Source organism: Hypomesus transpacificus, chromosome 16, assembly GCF_021917145.1.
Source record: "Hypomesus transpacificus isolate Combined female chromosome 16, fHypTra1, whole genome shotgun sequence".
NCBI lineage: Eukaryota > Metazoa > Chordata > Actinopteri > Osmeriformes > Osmeridae > Hypomesus > Hypomesus transpacificus.
Window position 1 is genome coordinate 1588495 of NC_061075.1, and position 22374 is coordinate 1610868.

The 22374-nt window shown below is 47.1% G+C and overlaps 1 protein-coding gene across 1 annotated transcript in view; it reads left to right on the forward strand.

Moving 5' to 3' along the window:
* The window catches only part of LOC124478657, a 47738-nt gene extending 32711 nt beyond the window's left edge, over nt 1-15027 (forward strand). Inside the window, exons 12-14 of the mRNA XM_047037010.1 lie at nt 2219-2363; nt 6865-6907; nt 14946-15027. Coding sequence (XP_046892966.1) covers nt 2219-2318 — 100 coding nt within the window. The 3' untranslated portion in view covers nt 2319-2363; nt 6865-6907; nt 14946-15027. The remainder of the gene's footprint in view (nt 1-2218; nt 2364-6864; nt 6908-14945) is intronic.
* The last annotated feature ends 7347 nt before the right edge of the window (nt 15028-22374 follow it).

The window sequence follows — 22374 nt, forward strand, 5'->3', positions numbered from 1 at the left end:
CTCGCTCACACAGGCTCACGCCGTAGAGACGGCAGCCAATCAGCAGCACCCCACCGGCCGTGTTTAGGTCTGCGTCCTGGGCTACCGTGGAGTGTGATTATCTGCAGTGTCGAGAGGAAGTAACTGACCGGTATGGGAGGGGGTTGCTTCTGTAGGTGAAAGCTAAGTTGAAATGCTAACACACGCTTAGGACGATCTTACATTTACATTTAGTCATTTAGCAGACGCTCTTATCCAGAGCAACTTACAGTAAGTACAGGGACATTCCCCCGAGGCAAGTAGAGTGAGGTGCCTTGCCCAAGGACACTTAGTCATTTGACACAGTCGGGAATCGATCCGGCAACCTTCTGATTACTAGCCCGATTCCCTAACCGCTCAGCCACCTGACCCCTGATCTTGGGTGAAAATAAGTATGCATACGCATACATTCATGCCATGCACCAGGACACACAGGCTGTACCAGACACACCAAAGCTCAATTCTAAAACAGCAACCTCCAATTGTTGAACTCTGTCTCCCCAAGGCCACGGTGTCTCGGTCCCCGATCACAGTTCTCTCCTGCCTAACTTGACGTCTCGGGAAGCAATTTCCTCTCCCTCCATTTTTCAGGTCGTAATTTTGATGTATAATTATCGTCCCGTACATAACTCTACGGTCCTGCCCTCCAGAGTACGCAGAGGAACAGAGGAACAGAGGAATAAAAAAAGAAATGGTCTGATGTTGGGCTTACTCAAGTATAGCCTCAACAAATGAACAAATAAATCTGTAGTATTTGTGTGTGTGCGTGTCATGTCCATAGTTCTCTCATCGCTGTCAAGACTCAGTTGTTCCAAAATATGTACTTAAACCAACTCATGAAATCAGGGACTTAGGAAGGACCCCGGTAATCCGAGCTAGCAGGCACTAGTTAACTTTCCGTGTTGAAGGAAAATACTTTTATCAGTTTCCCTGTTCCCTCTCTCTACCTGAGCCACGGCTGCCTTTGATACAGGCAGATCAATGAAGGGATGGGATTCTTGCCCCCGAGGCCCCCTCTCAGAGCTTAGCTTCATCGCCACAGCTCTTATGTAGCTCCTTTGTCATCCACCAGCTAACACGGTAGCTATTTAGCGTAGCCCCCACTCAGACAAATGTTGTACGCTACCCTATCCTCGGCGGTGCCCCCCCCCCCTGTGATAACAAGGCTTGGACCCCCTTGTGGCCCGACCTAAATGAAGAGTCTGAAATCATTATTATTTCAGTATTATTACGTACTACTGTTTTAGCGATCACATTCTTTTCCAATGGAACTGGCCCCTCTAACAGTGTAGCTGGCCGCAGCTTGGCCTCCCCAGTTGAAATGATTTAGAACCTCCACTGCACACACACACGAAAAATGTCCCCACACACGCGTACTCTTGCTCTCCTATAGAACCAGATACATTTGCAGACACACAACAGACTACACTAACAATTGGCCACACACCTCTCCTGCAAAGGCACCGCTAGGCTGCAATCAGAGGAAAACATAGCTGCCCTGGGGTCATTAGTTAATGGAAGCAGGGAACAGTAATGGCCAGATGCTGGCTAGCTTGCCCCTCTCTCGTTCACAAGTCGTGTGTGTGTGTGCGACGTGGGCTAGCTTTGCAGCACGGAGCGGAACATCAGAAGGGAGCTTGCGGTGTTCTCGTAGGAGCCGCAGAACCCTCGCTCTGTGACTCGGCAGTCGAAGCGTGGATTGACTTGACTCTGTGGAAGCTTCCGTTCTTCCTCTGTGGTGGCGACGTGCCCTGGCGTGCAACCGTGGGATTCACTGACGAGGCTGTCAGGAACACGGGGTCGTGCTGCGGGTGGCTCGGCGTTGGCACGCGAGGTTCCTCTGTCAGGAACGTTACATGTGACACGTCGTCATGTAGGTTTAACAGGAAACGGGCGTGAACATCGATCTGCCGTCTGTTCCTCTGGGCTCCTCACTGATGCTGCGTTTGGACTACTTGGCAGAAAGTAGTTTTTGGTATCTTATCTTTTCCTTGTCTCTATCCTTCCTTCCTTCCTTATCTCTCTCCCTCACTCTCTCTCTCTCTCTCTCTGTGTCTCTCTCTCTCCCACTCTCTCTCTCTCTCCCACTCTCTCTCTCTCTCTCTCTCTCTCTCTCTCTCTCTCTCTCTCTCTCCTCTCTCTCTCTCTCTCTCTCTCTCTCTCTCTCTCTCTCTGTGTCTCTCTCTCTCTGTGTCTCCAGGTGCTGGGCGGTGCTGGAGATAGTCCCCCAGACGTCAGTCAGAAGAAGCTCGGTGATGGAGACCATGAGGAACATGAGCGCAGTCCCTCTCTGGGCTTGATCCTGGGCAGTCTGCCCTCCTCTACTCCAACATCTCTCTTGAAGAGTGAGTAATCCCCTGTTCTCTTCCTGTTTCCTGTTGTTGTACAGACGTCCACTTCGGTATCCTCTCTCCCTGACTGTGGCCTGGTTAAAATAGACCCGTGTTCAGGACACAGGTACCACGTGTATCACAGATAAAACACACCTTTTAGAACAAGGAAGGAAGTCATTGAACAGATTCCATGGATTTCCTCTGTCTCGCTCTCTGTCTCTTTTTCTCTGTCTTTCTCTAAACAATATTGTGAAAAGGCACAATTAATAAGTAAAAGTGAAAGGCTTTAAGAAATAATGAAATAAAAAGACTAAACAAAACCTTTCACCAAAATTGCACTTATATAATGCCACACAAATTCATGAGGAGAAATAAATACAATATTCATGTAAAAATCTTGGTTGCACAAGACTACTGCACAGTACTCTATGTACATACACATATATATATGTGTGTTTATATATCTTAGGATTCATTCTTCAGTTGGGGGGGGGGGGGGGGTGTGCGTGTGCGCGCGTGGGTGTGTATACATATCTTAGGATTCATTCTTCAGTTGGGGTGTGTGCGGTGCGTGTACGCTGTGTGTGTGCGTAGATGCGCGTGTTGTGTGTGCGTATGCGCGCGCGTGTGGTGCGTATGCGTGTGCGTGTGTAAAAAGGCCCTCAGAGGTTTGGGGATTGAGTGACGTCTGATGAAGCGCCTGGGAGATAGGGCAGATGGGTTTCTTGTCTCTCTATCTCTTTCTCGATCTTTCTGGTTCGGTCTTGCCATGGCCGCGATTGGCTGTCAGGCAATGACTCGCGAGCAGCCAGGAAACCAGTCATGAAACAGTCTCAACCAACCTGCCTGGCTTGCTTGGAGGCGTGAGGTAGTGGGCATCAATATACACTCTGTACTGCATTCGAATGGCCTGTGCTGAATTATCTGGTTTAGCTCCCAAAATGAGCTTCCAAAAACAGCCTCGCCTTTTTCTATCCCTACGATACAATGACGTCGCCGTTTTGTTTTTTAGAACGCTGATGGATCTCGTTTTGGTTATCTGACATGGATTTGATTATATTTTCCTCTTACCGTCATCGTTCGTCGAGGAGACGAGGATTTCAAGCCCTCCAAATGGCTCCAAACGATAGCGACAGGTGTCATCTGTTTCTCGGGGGCGTTTGTCGGGGGTTTCCCATAGAACAACACTGCCCCCTAGAGGCACCTGGCTGCTAGTCCAGAACGGGAGACGAGACGCGAAGCTCTCGTCACGTCTCTAGTCTGTGAAGATGGGCGGAATTCCTAATCACACCAGAGGACTCATTAGTCATTAGTGCTTATATTTACCATCTCCCCTTTCGGCGTGTGTGTGTGTTTGTGTGTGTGTGTACTATTTAGCATATACTGTAGGTAGATACAGTAGATGGAAACGTTAAATACATCTTTGGTTGTATTTGTGTTGTCGTATTTTTGTGTGTGTGTAGGTGGTTAAGGCTGTATGTGCGGGAATGCAGGCCTACTTATGATGCGTTAGATATCAGCAGTGATCCTTATACAGATTATAATTGTCCTTGAGTTTTCACTGCCATTATAAAACATCCAGCTGTGCTCGGCGCACGAAAAAACAGCATAGTATTTTACTGTGTGTGTGTTTACTGCATGCTGTATACTTGGAGTGGACTCGTTAAATCTGGTTCTGTTGACAGGTTTGTTGGGTATGTGCGCTCGTGTGTGTGTGGCTATCACATGTTTGTTGTGATAACTCAGCCAGCGGTTGGACCAGACCTCCTCCCCCGTCCTCTCTCTGCCCTGGCCCCGCCTCCCTGGCCCCGCCTCCGTGGCCCGCCTCCCTGGCCCCGCCTCCATGGCTCTCACAGTCTGCCTGCGTCTGAAGGATATTAATAAGGGGGGGGGTTCCTATCGGTCCGCAGGGGAGGGAATGTTTAGCAGGATTTACTTACCTTTTCAAAGGGATTTGAGAGGATTACATCCAGCATCTAGGGCCAAATAGTTTCTCTGTGTTCCAAGGTCATGGAGTTACTGGTGTAAACTATTAGTGCAGTAGCTTAGGAAGCTCTACAGACTGCGGCTGGGGGATATACAAGTTAGTGAGTGTGTGACTGTTTGCCTGCAAATGTGTTTGTGTGTGTGTTTGTGTGTATGTGTTGGGGGGGGGGGGGTAGTAGGTAGGTGTGTGTGTTTGTGTTTGTGTGTGTGTGTGTGTGTGGGGGGGGGGGGTGTAGGTAGGTGTGTGTGTGTGTGGGGGGGGGGGGTGTAGGTAGGTGCACGTGTGTATGTGTGTGTGTGTGTGGGGGGGGGGGGGGTGTAGGTAGGTGTGTGTGTGTGGGGGGGGGGGGGGGTGTGGGGGGGGGGGTGTAGGTAGGTGCGTGTGTGTGTGTGTGGGGGGGTGGGGGTAATAGGTAGGTGTGTGTGTTTGTGTGTGTGTGTGTGGGGGGGGGGGGTTAGGTAGGTGCGTGTGTGTGTGTGTGTGTCCTCGTGCAGTACCCTGTGGTTTTCACACCCATTATGGAACACGGCACTTATCCACCAGCCCTTGAACACTGATTGTTTCTGTCAGCAAAGTGCTGTCACATTTGCGTATTTGCTTCGACCACAGAAATTTGTCAAAGACTCCCAGGGACGAAAAACCCTCCAGAGGGGTGCACTGAGGTGAGGGGGTGTGGAAGGGAGCGGGTGCCTCAACTGAAACATGTGAAGCATCCTATCCCACACAGAATGCTTCACACAGCCCGGAACGAAGGAAAGAGTGAAAGACAGAGAGAAGAAGAAAGGGGGGGAAGGAAGGGTTATAGAGAGAAAGGGGAAACACACTCCCTGAGAGAAATCCTTCATGTCGGGGCGAAAGTCATTGTCCAAGGAAGTCCCAGGCATTGTTGATGTCCTCATCAACACCTGTGTTTCTCAAGCTGTCTCTCAGTGATGCTAATGGCATAGGCATTTCCCCTCCCGGCCTTGGTACAGCTTTATGTATCTGTCACATATATTACATTTATTTGTAGTCATTTAGCAGACGCTCTTATCCAGAGCGACTTACAGTAAGTACATGGACATTCCCCCCGAGTCAAGTAGGGTGAAGTGCCTTGCCCAAGGACACAATGTCAGTTGGCACGGCGGGGAAACGATCCGGCAACCTTCTGTTTACTAGCCCGACTCCCTCACTCAGCTTCTTATTTCCATTGTAAAGCCCTGGTAGATTACAAGCTGGCCTGCAACAGTACCATCTAGCCAGGCTACATACTGATGCTAACGCTACTCCACATGAAGAGGAATCTCTGGAGAAATGTTCGATCGAACAACCAGGAAGAATAGATTTGAATATCAAAGACACAGAGGGGGGATAGCCAGCAGCAAGCCTTTGTGAAAGCGAGCAGCAAGGTAAAGTTAGCGGGCTACCACGCTGGTCTCAGTGACTCTCGCTGTGCGTTGATGGATGTGGAGATATTGACCACCCCTGTCCATCAAACGCATAGCTCTTTCCATATCACCGGAGCGTTTTAACGATGTTTTATCAAGGTTCTTGGGTTTCTGTGAGCCCCGCAGGAGTGATACCGCCCAGCCCCTTCAATTAGAGCCTGCTAAACTTTCTTCTTGATGAATTCCTCATCAAGAATTATTCTATTAAACGTTCTTTCCGCTCCGCAGTTTTTCCATTTGTTCAGGAATGTCACCGATCTCCTTAGAGATCTCTTGAGCAATCTAGAGGAGAGGTACAGTATCTCTGGGAAACACATACACACACACATCATTCACATGGGCTTTTGATACAAGCTAGCATTTCATGAAGTGGTCTCTTTTTTGGTCATGCTTGGTTCCCAGGTGTATTTGGTTAATCATTAGCTCTGCAGCTAACGCCACTGGGATGCTAATGTGCTCCCCACACAAGAGTACCAGGCACACCTTGGGAGCCTCTCACTTAGATTCTCTCTCTCACCTTCTCTCTCTTTTACTCTCTCTCTCTCTGTCTTTTTCTTTCGTTCTTCTTTTCTTCTTTTTTTTTCTTCCTTTCCCTCTTTCAGTCCCTGCCTTTCTTGCTATCTCCGTCTCCCTTTCTCTCTCTCTGACACGCAGACGTGCACACGCACACACGGGCACGGTTACAGCTGCTCATCACGATGCGCTTCTGTGTCTTTGCTCTCTCGTGACAGTGGCGGCTTCGCGACACATGTCGCGCTTCCCCTCGTTTGTGTGCTTGTCTGTGTGCACGTTGGCATTTGTACTTACCAGAGTGTCTGTCTCAGTGGGGACCGTGAGCCTGCAGTGTCACAGACAGGGTTCTAGAATGAACATTTTAACGTTTGTTATTGTATTTTTGGAGGGAAATTACTTGTGTAACCTCTTCTTAGGACTAACTACACCAGGTTTATCTGACATTTTTAACAGAGTAGAAATGTGTCCTCCAGGGTGTGGTATGGGTGGAAGACTTTAGATAATGTTCTGTCATATCATAGCTTTGATGTGCTCGTTTAGACCGCATGTAGGATTCATAACATCTCTTAATATCTGTTCCTCACAGGTCGGAGAAAGCAGGAGAAATCGCTACAATACCTCTCACAAAGGTAGGACTTGTTATCTAGTTTACCTTCATTTGTCAGTGACAAAACATTTGTGATATATGATGTCACTACAGGTGTGTTGAAGCTTAATCTACACAATCCACAGCTGTCAAGTTTCGGGGCAACAACCAAGCCACTTAATGCACCGTAACTTTAAACACCTTCAATGCAGTTCAGTGTTAGTATCCCAGCAGTGTCCCAGCAGAGCTGAAGAGGGTTGGAGCCTGGATTGGGGGTCCACACTGGTGTAAGGGCAGTGTCAGATCTCCCTGGCGTGTATTCTGTCATTCCCAAAAGCGGCACTGTTGACACAGGGTTTGTGTGGGCGGAGGCCGAGCTGACTCTGTTAGAGGCAGAGCTGACTCTGTTAGAGGCAGACGCTTCCTAGCGCCGTCTCCTGCCTCCCAGGAAATAGTTTCCTCAGCATCACGAAAGTTGGAGAAAGAGGAGAGGGAGAGGGAGAGGGAGAGGGAGAAAAAAACCAGGAAAAGGAGACAGCGAGAGAGCCAAATAGTTGTGAATCACACATTAATTATGCAGCACCTGAAGCTTATGCTTTAATTTGGCTCAGTTTAGGGCTTAGCCACAGAATTGAACCCAGAGGTCCAGACTCATCCCCTTGTAAATCGTCCGTGTGTTAGCACCCGCCCGGTGAGCATGCCCAGAGGCTGCGATTACATCGATTCCGAACTCAGGAGAGCTGTCAAGTAGAGCTACATTGTAGGACGTTTCGCGGCGAGGCGCTTTAGTGTTAACAAACAGCGTGTTCTTGATAGTGTCTTTGTGCGTCATTTAGAGGTTTGTGATCATATCAAACCAAATGCATCATACCGGCTGTTATCGCTCGCTCTCTCTCCCTCTCTCCCTCTCTCTTTCTGGCTTCTGCAAACAACATCAGCAACTAGAATAACCAGAGGACAGACTTCCAGAGACAAGCTGACACACAGATCTGGAGTTTGGGAGAGAGAAATGAAGAAATGAATTATTCAACGTTCTCAGGGTTGTTTTCTAACCCCCCCCCCCCCCCACACACACACACAACCCGTCAAATATTCTGTCGCATAATACTTAACATTCCTTTGCTGTCTTCTGCGAGAGAGTTACAAAGAAAAAGGGGGGAGAGGGAGGGAGGGGGGAGGGAGAGAGAGAGGATGGTTCTGCTCCCTTGAACGAACTGTTTGGTAAACAAGGGTTTTGATCCAGTCAAGCACATTACAGTGCGTGGAGATGCCGTTCTCGCAAATACACACACTCACACACTCCACCCTAATGTTGATGAGGTTTCATTGACATTTGCTGGCGCTAGTTCTGGTCCCTGTGGTGTGTGTGTCTGTGTGTGTGTGTGTGTGTGTGTGTGGGGGGGGGGGGGGGGTCCAGATCCTCATACCCTAATCAAGTCGTCAGTCAGTCAGCTGTGTCTGGAGGAGGCAGCCTCCTGGATACTAACTTGTCTTCTCTCATCCGTCAGCACACTGACCTTTCTACCTACCAACTACAGCTGAGAAGTCAAGCAGTCAACCAGTCAGTCAGTCAGCCAGCCAGCCAGTTAGTCAGTATGCCTGTTAGGCAGTCAACCAGCCAATCAGTTAGTCAGACGGCCAGTCCGTGTGTTGGTCGAAATCTGTGTGTTGCTTTGGGCACCAGCCCATTAAGGTGTGTGTGGGGCAGGGTTAGTTGGGTTAAAACAGCATTGACACTGGTGCTCAGAGATTCCTTTGACTGGGCTGCTGCAGGAGGGAGAGTGGGCAGGAATGCATAATGAATGTCCTCTAACCTCAGTGTCTGTGTTCTGCTAGCGGACCTCCCTTCTCAGCATTCCCCCTCTGCCTCGCTAGCCCACAGGCCTGGGCAGCAGGTCAGACTGTGTGTGTGTCTGTGTGTGTCTGTGTGTGTGTGTCAGGGTGTGTGTCGGGGTGTGCGTGTGTATTTGTTTGCGTATGGCCGGAGGAAGTGGGACATTAGCAACATCACACAGTGTCCGCGCGTGTGCTTACGAGTGTCTCTGAAGGGGTTCCGTTTGTGTGTTTGTGTACGAAAGTACTTGTGACTGTGTGTGTGTGTCCATGTGCTGGTTGCAGAATGTCGGTATTTTTGCACACGCGGTGTGTGTGTGTGTGTGTGTGTGAGAGAGAGAGATAGAGAGAGAGAGAGAGAGAGAGAGAGAGAGAGAGAGAGAGAGAGAGAGAGAGAGAGAGAGAGAGAGAGAGAGAGAGAGAGAGAGAGAGAGAGAGGGTAAACCTTACACACAACCCCAACGTGTACGCGAGCCGTCGACTGAGCAGTGTGATCGACAGGTGTAGGTCAGAGCCTGGGGGGGGGCAGAAAGGGGGGCGCCTTCCTACATGTCCCCCCCCCCCCCCGCCACCCCCCTCCCCCCCCACTTACCTGAGTAGACAGCCTGCATTCCATTCCGCTCTCAGTCTCACCTCTGACACGTTGAACTCCACAACGGTGGCGCCCCGTGTGAGCCTACTGGCTGGGTGACAGGGTCTCGGAGGAAGCAGCCAAAGAAATGCTGCTCTCTCGCGTGTCTGCGGTTCACGCCCCCCACAGAGGATGTCTGCGAGGGCGAATCACGAGGCACGAGCCCCGCAAAGGGACCTCCCCCTGTCAAATCTCTCTCTCTCTCTCTCACAGAGGGGGGTGCCGCGGTAGGGCTGTGGAACATGGATTGGCTATTATCCACGATGGGCGACCAACTAGGTTAGCGCCTTTCGTCCGTTAAATAATGACACCAATTTAACCTTGTTTGGTAATGGAACAGTACAGAGGTAACATTACCACACACGGGCCTGCGTGTGCGTGTGCGTGTGCGTGTGTGTGTGTGTGTGTGTGTGTGTTTGTGTACGTGCAGCCAGGCATAACAAGGACAGATAATGGGGCTACCATGGCAATCCGCCCGTCAAATGTGAGTGGGATATATTTTGACACAATTACGCAGGAAGTGGTTAGACACGTCGGCATGGATTTCCTGCTGTGCTAACGAAAACATGCTGTAATTACTTCACCTAGGGGTCTGGCATAAAACGAAATGACTGTAATGGCCGGGTAGTCAGCGATCACCACCCAGCTGAAACAGTTATCATCTCATTGGTTTGGCTGAAAGGGTCAGCGCCAATTGAGAGGGTCTGGTGATTAGAGCAAATGAAAAATCAAGTGTGTTGAAATATCTGAATCGTTACTGCGGCTTCACCGCCGAAGCTTCATAGAGGTGACGAGAGCACTGGAATATGTGACGTGTTATTTTTTGGCGATGGGTGCGGCGATTCTTGTTCTCCCCCATCAGGTTCAGACGGAATAATACGCGTCTTCCACTAAACAGGACTTTATCCGTAGCTTGGGAGTTCAATTAGTGGTTTGCTCCTCCCCTCAGTGATATTGGAGAGTATTAAAAGCCTGTCTGCGCTGAAGTGTCTTCATCGAGACTCCCTAAGCTCGTCATTAGTAAACACATCCAGCCCTCGTGTTGCCGAGTCTGTGGTCGTCTCACTGATTTCACCGCTTCTCCAGGACTCGCTTCTAAAGCTGAATATCCGTATCGGTAATCAGGGCGCGTTCCCCTTCACTTTCACCTCCGGAGAGTCGGGCTGGCGTGCTGGGAGGGGGGCGGGGGGGGGACTTTGAAGTCCTCGGCTGGCATGGGCTTGAACTCTGGCTCTCCCCCAGCGCCGTCGTGGCCCGGAGGAGCGACGCCGCTGCCCATGACGTCCCCGAAGAGAGCGGAGGTTTTGTCTCTCGCTGGCACGTCCGGGCCCAGTCAGAGTGCCTCACCGCAGGGTAGAGCAATGAGCGAATGACCCCCTACCCTGGCAAACACATCAGCAGCCGTGGCCCCACCACAAAGGGTCTGATTGAGCCAGATCACCCACTGTTTTTCTATCAACAAGACCGGGCGTTGATCAGAGAGGCAGAGGCTGACTGTTTGATGCTGTTGACTTGCGCCAGGGAAATAACGTAAATTAACGTGTTAGAGTAGCTTAATAAGATTTACCCAGAAAGCAGTGGGGTGGGGTCAGGGATGAAGGAGGGTGGGGATGGGGGGGGGGGGGGGGGTAATGGCTGCTGAGAGGGGGCGGAGCAGTAGGAGTCTGCTAACTCTGGGGGGGGGGGGGGGGGGGGGGGATGTCAGGGATGATGCGACTAGATGTGGATGTCGCTCAGGATCAGCTATAAGGCTGGTTTAGTTCGGAGTTTGAAACAACACCTCGTGCGGCCGTTGGAACTTATTTCAGAAGAGGGACAGCGTGTTTCTGAAGCGTGTCAGCTTCTCCCACTGGCTTCTTGTACTGCCGTAGAACCTGTCATAAAGCAGGAAGGCCCACTTATGCAAGGACAATATTCGTTCAACAAAACCATTAAACACACTGCTCTCGACGGCAGTTTTTCCTTTTCTTCTTCTTTTCTTTAATTCCCCGGCTTCAACACAGACTCTTTTCAGAAGGCCTACTCTAGGTTTACCCAATGTCAGTTAGGGTGTCAGAGAGATAGGTGAGATAGCGGGTCTTTGTGGGAGCATGCTGAAAGGCAGATTGACAGGCACACAGCTCCCTGAGAGCTCTCTCTGAGACAGACCCTATGAAGAGTTCTTTTGAGGACTTGACATCGACGCAGCTCCATCAATTATTAAGAGAAGCAGGTCTGCAGCTCTTTTCATAGCAGGAAAGGCCTAATGCAGTCTGTCTTTCCACTATTGTCGGTTACCTTGGAAACGGCCGTGTTCAACCATTAGCTGTGCTATCAGGGCAAACAATGCTACCTGAGATGATAAATTAAGGTGATGGGTTCAATAATAAAAATAAGAATGGAAGGTGGAGGAAATACGAGTCCGGTTATTCTGAGAAAACAGACAAACCTCTCTTCTGCTATGTAAAATGATTAGGTCTAGTGCAGGATGGAGGTTGTAAATGAGCTTCGCAGGACGACCAGTGAACCGTGTTTAAGACCAATCTTTTTTCTAACCCTTACCAGGAAAGCATAACCCAACCTCTGACAATAATGTTCACTGGTGGAAAACATCACACTAGGGGGATGTAAATTGTAGATATATGTATGCAATAATCTGGCACGCATGTGATATAAAAGTGCAGGGGTCATATGTCACGGGTAGAGAAAAGCAGCAAATGGAGCTGTCAAATGCCTGAGATGTCTGAGACTCGACCCACCCTGATGAACATGATAATCAATAAGTATTATTTTAGTATGTTCATTCGAGTTCTACTGGCTTGTTAGTTATGGTTGTTTTGGGTTTAGTAAAGGCCACTTCATCTGAGGAAAAAGTTTTGGATATAAACTTAGAGAAGTTAACTTCTGTTTCTCAGTTGAACTCATCAAAGGGCTTTTAATGATCTACTTTCTATTTATACTCTAATTCACATATTTTACAAGGCTAGTCAGACACAATGCGTGTCAGAATGACATTTCCAAGCGCGATGCATCTCAGATATAAATACAGTTTTACTTCTCTCACAGGGACTCCGTTTATGAAGCTTCTGCATATTCATTACTTTTAGCTGTGAACAAGAAAATATCCCAAAAGCTCAATTTTGTGAAGTTACTGTCAAATGTTTATATATTTTTATTTTTTTATACAGTTTTGAAACCATACATAATCTGATATTCAACTGATGCTTCTCTGGCACCTAAACCAATGCTCTCGTTGCTATGGCTACTCCGGTCAGCTGACGTCAGTTTCATTTAAAGTCAGAAGCTGACATTTACCTTGCTGAGTCGTCCCTGACTTCCTGAGGAAAGTGCTCAGTCCCGTATGATAATGTCATGTTTTATGTAAACACATAGCTGTGATCACGGCAGGCTGTTTGCATGTAGGTCAGCTCCCGGTTTCCGGTCTGTTCCGTTATGTTTTGAGTGTCTGCTCGCAGGCTGCTCATCCCTTTAACCCTGCTTAGTAGAATTTGTTTAAAGTTCAAAGGGAAGCTCCACCCTTCAGAGCTAACTGGGTTTGAGCTGCTCTGGGGGGGGATTTCCAGAAAGCAGGTTATGTGACATACCCAAGTAAGTTAACTCCCCCAGCTGACACCCAGCGTTGTAGCAACATTGCCAGTAGGTTGCTGCAACATTCTAAATCGGCTGGTGGGTTAACTTACCTGGTTATAATGCCTAACCTGCTTTCTGCAATACCCCCCTGGTTGTAAGAAACCTGGTTTTAGAATTCCTAGGTGTTTTCTCACTGTGTGTGTGTGTGTAACGTAGACCTGGCTATTGACCAGTGATAAGGCTGTAGGATGGAGCCGTGTGTGATGGAGGAGGGGGGGGGGGGGGGGGGGGGGGGGGTTGATCTTATTTGAGTGCAGCGAGGCGTGGAGTCTTCTGTGGATCAAATAGCACCGCTGGTACTCTGCCTTCCTCTCTCCTCTCCCTGTTTGACTGGGTGAGCTGTCGCCATCTCTCCATCTCCCTTTCTGTTACCCTCTACCTCTCACGCTCTCTGTCAATCTATCAATCCATCTCACCTTAGTCTCTCTGTCGTCATCGTCCCCCCCCCCGTCCCCCCTCTCTCTGTCATAGATGCATTATTGAGTTCAGGGTAGGAGCAGGCAGGATGTGCCTCCAGACTCAGGTGTTGATTGGCTCCTCGGCGCAGGCAGGAGGGCACTTCAGGAGGAGACTTCATTCACAGTTGTCAGGGTGGCAGAGATAGTGATGCTACAGTACAGTGAGATGGATGAACAGAGGGAGAGGGGTGGGGGGAGGGAGGGACTGGGGTTGAAATCAAACCGTGTTCCGGCTCGGGCTGTCCCTGCCATGGGGCTGACTGAGAGATGGAAGTTCTCCTGTCAGGGGATGGAACTGTAGTGGGGCGGCTGTCTGGAGAGCCAAAGACAATATTGGGTGCTCTGAACAAAGCTACGTCCACTATGGATCCAGCTACTGGAACTATAACATGTAGCAACTATAACAATGTGATGAAATATGAAACACACATACAAAATTGATGTGGAGGATACCTCCATTTCATACAAGGGGAAGGATACAATTTGGGGAGGCCAGAAGTTAAAGCCAAATATTGAGTGAACCCTCGACTCATCCATGTTTATTGGGGTTTAGTGGGAAGTAGTCAGTGTTTCTAGCCAGGAGAGGAAGCATGTGTCAGTATTACAGCTTGGTGTGTTTGAAAAGGGCCTTGTCTTTGAAATCACTCTTTCCAGCCAGAGAACTTCCTTTGGAATATCAGGGCTGTGCTTTGTCTTAGACTTACACTCTCTCTCTCTCTCTCTCTCTCTCTCTGTCTCTGTCTCTGTCTCTGTCTCTCTCTCTCTCTCTCTCTCTCTCTCTCTCTCTCTCTCTCTCTCTCTCTCTCTCTCTTTCTCTCTCTCTCTGTGTCTCTCTATCTCTCTGTCTCTCTCTCTCTCTCTCTCTCTCTCTGTCTCTCTCTTTCTCTCTCTCTCTGTGTCTCTCTATCTCTCTCCCTCTCTCTCTCCATAATGCCACAGCTCTCAGCTCAGTCCCAGGGGGGACGGCTGGCCTTTCAAACCTCACCTTCGAGCGGGATTGTGTGGGGGCAGGTCTGACATGCATTTCTTTCTAAGGTTTTATTCCTCCGCCTGGCAATATGAGCTTCTCCCCAGACTCCCTCTCCACATCCGACTGTTTTATTACATTCCGTCTCTGAAATCTCATGATTTCTACTTGGGGAAAAAAAGCCCTTTTGTTGTGAGTTATGGGATTCAAACTGTTGGTCCTCCTGCACAGGAGCTGTGCGACCACCAAACCACCTCTTTCAAACCTAAATGCTCTAAAAGCGTTCTAGAAAGGCCCGGTCCTCTGGAAGCTCACCGCTGCCATCTAGTGGCTACTTACTGACACTGCATCTTGTTTGTTGAACCGACCACCTAATCGACTGGATGAGCAACGTGCATACATGTTTATATGCATGAGGACAAATTAGACTGCAGAAAACATCTACTTCGACTGTTTCAGGACACCATGGTCAGGCCGTATGGTACCCCTCTGCATTTGCTTGTGTACTAATAAAGTGAACGGGGAACGAATCAAATTCTTGTGTGTTCTTGTCTGTCTGCAGATCATCATTCTGAAGTACACAGATTACGCCTGGGTGGCAGAGCTGATCCAGGTGTTTGTGGCTGTCAGTGTCACTGTGTCCTTCCTGGTGATGGGGTCCGCGATGAAACACACCAGTATGTCCCTCCTCGAACCTGTGGCTTCTGTACCGTACTGTGCTGGACACGCTGAAATGAGGCCGGAAGATTCCTTTTGTTTCAACGTTATTATATTTAGGCTGCTCAGGAGACTGCGCAACACATCTCTAGTTGATTAGGCGGCTGCAAAATACAGTATGATTTGGATTTGTCTCAAGTTCCTTTTTTACTGTAAATCATGGATCTGAACCGGATTCTAAATCGGAATCGGAATTTGAGATCCAAATCTGAATGTGAACCTTCTACATCCAGCCAGATGTAGCGTGCTAGATGTGAGGCCGTCCTAACTGAGGTTGTGTTCCCAGTCGATGGCCTGGTGACTTCCCTGTGGAGCTCCAGGCTGGAGTGGATGACCAGAGCCTGGGAGAGACGCCTACCCCAGACCTTGCACAGCTGCAGGGCTACAAGGTACACCGCATGTCGTAGAGGTGGCTCGGTGAGAGGTTCTGTGTAACGATTCCCCCATAGGATGAACCCCCGGCTAAAATATTGCCCTTCCCAAAGTCAAGTTGAGTAAGCTTGTTATACATCATTGTGTATCTCACTCCCCTTCCTTGACACCCGTAGAAAGTTCTAAATCTTGTGCTAAAATCCATCGAACACACCTCAAATACTAGTACAAAGTATTCCAAAACTTTTTTACATTTGAGTGTTAGAATGTCTTTGGTCCTGACGAGCCAAGTTGTATTCGTGCAGTCTGCTTCTCATCTAGGTTCTCATCAGGGCCTGGGCTCTGCAGTCGCATCACCCCGACATGATTTCACAGTCCATTTCCTCCCCCGCTCTGTCTGACCGTTATAGGGCTCTCATAAAAAGAAAAGAATATTCCCCTGTAATAGAAAAGGTCTTGGTGCATTCAGGATGCTTGCTTTGACTAATTAAGTTGATTTCATGGTCGAAATCCAATATAATTCATCTTCTCTCTCTCTCTCTTTCTCTCTCTCTCTCTGTCTCTCTCTCTCTTTCTGTCCATCTGTTCTGTCCTCTCTCTCTCTCTCTCTGCCCTCTCTCTCTCATACAGTTTGACCAGTGGGTTCGTATCTCTCCTGGCGTTTGGCCTCATTTTCCTCGTGGCGGCCGGTGATCCCAGGGTGAGTGATCCTTTACCTAACCAGGGGTTAGTATGTGTTTTGGGGTAAATGACCAAAGGGGTTAGCATGTGTGTTTTGGCTGAAATGACCAAAGGGGTTAGTACGTGTGTTTTGGATGAAATGACCAAAGGGGTTAGTATGCGTGTTTTGGATGAAATGACCAAAGGGGTTAGTATGTGTGTTTTGGATGAATGACCAAAGGGGTTAGCACGAGTGTTTCGGATGAAATGACCAAAGGGGTTAGTATGTGTGTTTTGGGGTAAATGACCAAAGGGGTTAGCATGTGTGTTTTGGATGAAATGACCAAAGGGGGTTAGTATGTGTGTTTTGGATGAAATGACCAAAGGGGTTAGCATGTGTGTTTTGGATGAAATGACCAAAGGGGTTAGTATGTGTGTTTTGGGGTAAGTGACCAAAGGGGTTAGTATGTGTGTTTTGGCTGAAATGACCAGAGGGGTTAGCATGAATGTTTTGGATGAAATGACCAAAGGGGTTAGTATGTGTGTTTTGGGGTAAATGACCAAAGGGATTAGTATGTGTGTTTTGGATGAAATGACCAAAGGGGTTAGCATGAGTGTTTTGGATGAAATGACCAAAGGGGTTAGTATGTGTGTTTTGGGGTAAATGACCAAAGGGGTTGGCATGAGTGTTTTGGATGAAATGACCAAAGGGGTTAGTATGTGTGTTTTGGGGTAAATGACCAAAGGGGTTAGCATGTGTGTTTTGGGGTAAATGATCAAATGGGTTAGTATGTGTGTTTTGAATTAAATGACCAAAGGAGTTAGTATGTGTGTTTTGAAAGAAATGACCAAAGGGGTTAGTATGTGTGTTTTGGGGTAAATGATCAAAGGGGTTAGTATGTGTGTTTTGGCTGAAATGACCAGAGGGGTTAGCATGAGTGTTTTGGATGAAATGACCAAAGGGGTTAGCATGAGTGTTTTGGATGAAATGACCAAATGGGTTAGTATGTGTGTTTTGGGATAAATGACCAAAGGGGTTAGGATTTGTTTTTGCTGAAATGACCAAAGGGGTTAGTATGTGTGTTTTGGGGTAAATGACCAAATGGGTTAGCATGTGTGTTTTGGATGAAATGACCAAAGGGGTTAGCATGAATGTTTTGGATGAAATGACCAAAGGGGTTAGTATGTGTGTTTTGGGGTAAATGACCAAAGGGGTTAGGATTTGTTTTGGCTGAAATGACCAAAGGGGTTAGTATGTGTGTTTTGGATGAAATGACCAAAGGGTTTAGTATGTGTGTTTTGGGGTAAATGACCAAAGGGGTTAGCATGTGTGTTTTGGATAAAATGACCAAAGGGGTTAGCATGAGTGTTTTGGATGAAATGACCAAAGGGGTTAGTATATGTGTTTTGGGGTAAATGACCAAAGGGGTTGGCATGAGTGTTTTGGATGAAATGACCAAAGGGGTTAGTATGTGTGTTTTGGGGTAAATGACCAAAGGGGTTAGTATGTGTGTTTTGGGGTAAATGACTAAAGGGGTTAGCATGTGTGTTTTGGATGAAATGACCAAAGGGTTTAGTATGTGTGTTTTGGGGTAAATGACCAAAGGGGTTAGCATGTGTGTTTTGGATGAAATGACCAAAGGGGTTAGTATGTGTGTTTTGGGGTAAATGACCAAAGGGGTTAGCATGTGTGTTTTGGATGAAATGACCAAAGGGGTTAGCATGAGTGTTTTGGATGAAATGACCAAAGGGGTTAGTATGTGTGTTTTGGGGTAAATGACCAAAGGGGTTGGCATGAGTGTTTTGGATGAAATGACCAAAGGGGTTAGTATGTGTGTTTTGGGGTAAATGACCAAAGGGGTTAGCATGTGTGTTTTGGGGTAAATGATCAAATGGGTTAGTATGTGTGTTTTGAATTAAATGACCAAAGGAGTTAGTATGTGTGTTTTGAAAGAAATGACCAAAGGGGTTAGTATGTGTGTTTTGGGGTAAATGACCAAAGGGGTTAGCATGTGTGTTTTGGGGTAAATGACCAAAGGGGTTAGTATGTGTGTTTTGGGGTAAATGATCAAGGGGTAAGTATTGGTGTTTTGGATGAAATGACCAAAGGGGTTAGTATGTGTGTTTTGGATGAAATGACCAAAGGGGTTAGCATGAGTGTTTTGGATGAAATGACCAAAGGGGTTAGTATGTGTGTTTTGGGGTAAATGACCAAAGGGGTTGGCATGAGTGTTTTGGATGAAATTACCAAAGGAGTTAGTATGTGTGTTTTGGGGTAAATGACCAAAGGGGTTAGCATGTGTGTTTTGGGGTAAATGATCAAATGGGTTAGTATGTGTGTTTTGAAAGAAATGACCAAAGGGGTTAGTATGTGTGTTTTGGATGAAATGACCAAAGGGGTTAGCATGTGTGTTTTGGGGTAAATGACCAAAGGGGTTAGTATGTGTGTTTTGGGGTAAATGATCAAAGGGGTTAGTATGTGTGTTTTGAATGAAATGACCAAAGAAGTTAGTATGTGTGTTTTGACAGAAATGACCAAAGGGGTTAGTATGTGTGTTTTGGGGTAAATGACCAAAGGGGTTAGTATGTGTGTTTTGGGGTAAATGACCAAAGGGGTTAGTATGTGTGTTTTGGGGTAAATGACCAAAGGGGTTAGCATGTGTGTTTTGGGGTAAATGATCAAAGGGGTTAGTATGTGTGTTTTGGCTGAAATGACCAGAGGGGTTAGCATGAGTGTTTTGGATGAAATGACCAAAGGGGTTAGCATGAGTGTTTTGGATGAAATGACCAAATGGGTTAGTATGTGTGTTTTGGGATAAATGACCAAAGGGGTTAGGATTTGTTTTGGCTGAAAAGACCAAAGGGGTTAGTACGTGTGTTTTGGATGAAATGACCAAAGGGGTTAGTATGTGTGTTTTGGGGTAAATGACCAAAGGGGTTAGCATGTGTGTTTTGGATGAAATGACCAAAGGGGTTAGTATGTGTGTTTTGGATGAAATGACCAAAGGGGTTAGCATGTGTGTTTTGGATGAAATGACCAAAGGGGTTAGCATGAGTGTTTTGTATGAAATGACCAAAGGGGTTAGTATGTGTGTTTTGGGGTAAATGACCAAAGGGGTTAGGATTTGTTTTGGCTGAAATGACCAAAGGGGTTAGTATGTGTGTTTTGGATGAAATGACCAAAGGGTTTAGTATGTGTGTTTTGGGGTAAATGACCAAAGGGGTTAGCATGTGTGTTTTGGATGAAATGACCAAAGGGGTTAGCATGAGTGTTTTGGATGAAATGACCAAAGGGGTTAGTATATGTGTTTTGGGGTAAATGACCAAAGGGGTTGGCATGAGTGTTTTGGATGAAATGACCAAAGGGGTTAGTATGTGTGTTTTGGGGTAAATGACCAAAGGGGTTAGCATGTGTGTTTTGGGGTAAATGATCAAATGGGTTAGTATGTGTGTTTTGAATGAAATGACCAAAGGAGTTAGTATGTGTGTTTTGAAAGAAATGACCAAAGGGGTTAGTATGTGTGTTTTGGGGTAAATGACCAAAGGGGTTAGTATGTGTGTTTTGGGGTAAATGACCAAAGGGGTTAGCATGTGTGTTTTGGATGAAATGACCAAAGGGTTTAGTATGTGTGTTTTGGGGTAAATGACCAAAGGGGTTAGCATGTGTGTTTTGGATGAAATGACCAAAGGGGTTAGTATGTGTGTTTTGGGGTAAATGACCAAAGGGGTTAGCATGTGTGTTTTGGGGTAAATGACCAAAGGGGTTAGTATGTGTGTTTTGGGGTAAATGATCAAAGGGGTTAGTCTGTGTGTTTTGGATGAAATGACCAAAGGGGTTAGTATGTGTGTTTTGGGGTAAGTGACCAAAGGGGTTAGTATGTGTGTTTTGGCTGAAATGACCAGAGGGGTTAGCATGAATGTTTTGGATGAAATGACCAAAGGGGTTAGTATGTGTGTTTTGGGGTAAATGACCAAAGGGATTAGTATGTGTGTTTTGGATGAAATGACCAAAGGGGTTAGCATGAGTGTTTTGGATGAAATGACCAAAGGGGTTAGTATGTGTGTTTTGGGGTAAATGATCAAAGGGGTTAGTCTGTGTGTTTTGGATGAAATGACCAAAGGGGTTAGTATGTGTGTTTTGGGGTAAGTGACCAAAGGGGTTAGTATGTGTGTTTTGGCTGAAATGACCAGAGGGGTTAGCATGAATGTTTTGGATGAAATGACCAAAGGGGTTAGTATGTGTGTTTTGGGGTAAATGACCAAAGGGATTAGTATGTGTGTTTTGGATGAAATGACCAAAGGGGTTAGCATGAGTGTTTTGGATGAAATGACCAAAGGGGTTAGCATGAGTGTTTTGGGGTAAATGACCAAAGGAGTTAGTATGTGTGTTTTGGGGTAAATGACCAAAGGGGTTAGTATGTGTGTTTTGGGGTAAATGACCAAAGGGGTTAGTATGTGTGCTTTGGGGTAAATGACCAAAGGGGTTAGTATGTGTGTTTTGGGGTAAATGATCAAAGGGGTTAGCATGAGTGTTTTGGATGAAATGACCAAAGGGGTTAGTATGTGTGTTTTGGGGTAAATGACCAAAGGGGTTAGCATGTGTGTTTTGGATGAAATGACCAAAGGGGTTAGTATGTGTGTTTTGCGGTAAATGACCAAAGGGGTTAGTATGAGTGTTTTGGGGTAAATGACCAAAGGAGTTAGTATGTGTGTTTTGGGTGAAATGACCAAAGGGGTTAGTATGTGTGTTTTGGGGTAAATGACCAAAGGGGTTAGTATGTGTGCTTTGGGGTAAATGACCAAAGGGGTTAGTATGTGTGTTTTGGGGTAAATGATCAAAGGGGTTAGCATGAGTGTTTTGGATGAAATGACCAAAGGGGTTAGCATGTGTGTTTTGGATGAAATGACCAAAGGGTTTAGTATGCGTGTTTTGGGGTAAATGACCAAAGGGGTTAGTATGCGTGTTTTGGGGTAAATGACCAAAGGGGTTAGTATGTGTGTTTTGGGGTAAATGACCAAAGGGGTTATTATGAGTGTTTTGGGGTAAATGACCAAAGGGGTTAGTATGAGTGTGATCCTCCACCCAAACCAGATGTTTATTGAACAAAAACAATCTTGAATACAATAATCATATGATGGCGTAACCTACTCATTCAGCACATTGTCTTCCTAAATGGAGAAAAAAACATTCAATGGTGATGAAATGGGAGGGTTTCACTTGATTTGTATCATCTCCGTTGTCACATGCGGGCGTCTCAGGGCTTTGTGGAGATCCTGGACAAGGTGGTGTCCTTCTCTCTCAACACTGAGGTGGGCCTGTTTGTCTTCATCATGTTGAGAGTGTCCAGATTGGAGAGATTCCAGTAAGTATCGCTGAACTCACAATTGCGGTTGTGCAATGTTAGAGGCATGAACACACACACTATGTTGTATCTTCCTAGTTAGACTCTAGTTCTGAACCATCTCTACAACATGCTCATTTATGTTTGCTTACCAACTGTGTGTAGGAGTATACATGTATATAAAAAGGACTGTGAATACGCATTTTCTAGTCTTTCAACTGAACCTGAGAACCTGAACCTGCCCCAATGCTTCTCCCGGCAAGCTATTTCACACAACCTTTGAGATGTGTAGAAATGAGACGTTTTCGAAAGTGGTATCCACTTCCTGGGTGTGGAACTCTCTCTCTCTCTGTTCCCCAGGCAACTGCCGGTGCCTCTCCCTGTGAGCCGCCGGGTCTTCAGCCTCAGCTGGGTCCTGCCCTGCTACTTCCTGTTTGCCGTGACGTACGACGTGCTTCTCAGCCTGGAGGAGCTCGCCCAGAACCTGGCCCCCCCCGGCCAGCCAGCCTCCCACCCCAACGCCTCCCTTCACTGATCGGCCCGGGGTAGGGGAGAGAGAGGACCGAAGCCTCTCCTGTTAAACACCAGGCCACGATGCACAGCAGTATTCCAGGTATAGAGCACACCTGATGACTCCACACGCGGCGTGTTCATTTCAAGACAAAGAACAGACTCTCGCTTCGCTGTTTATAGACTCTTAATGTACATGGAAACTATATGTAAAATATGTAGCCGATACCTTATTAGAAAGCACCGTACAGTAAATCCATACATGGTATAGGATATACTGTATGTAATAATCCATGATCCCTGCGGGATTCAAGCCAACAACCCAGGTGTTTCCCAGCTCGAGTCCATTAATTAATTTAAATGTCAGCTTTATTTAACCAGACAGGTCTT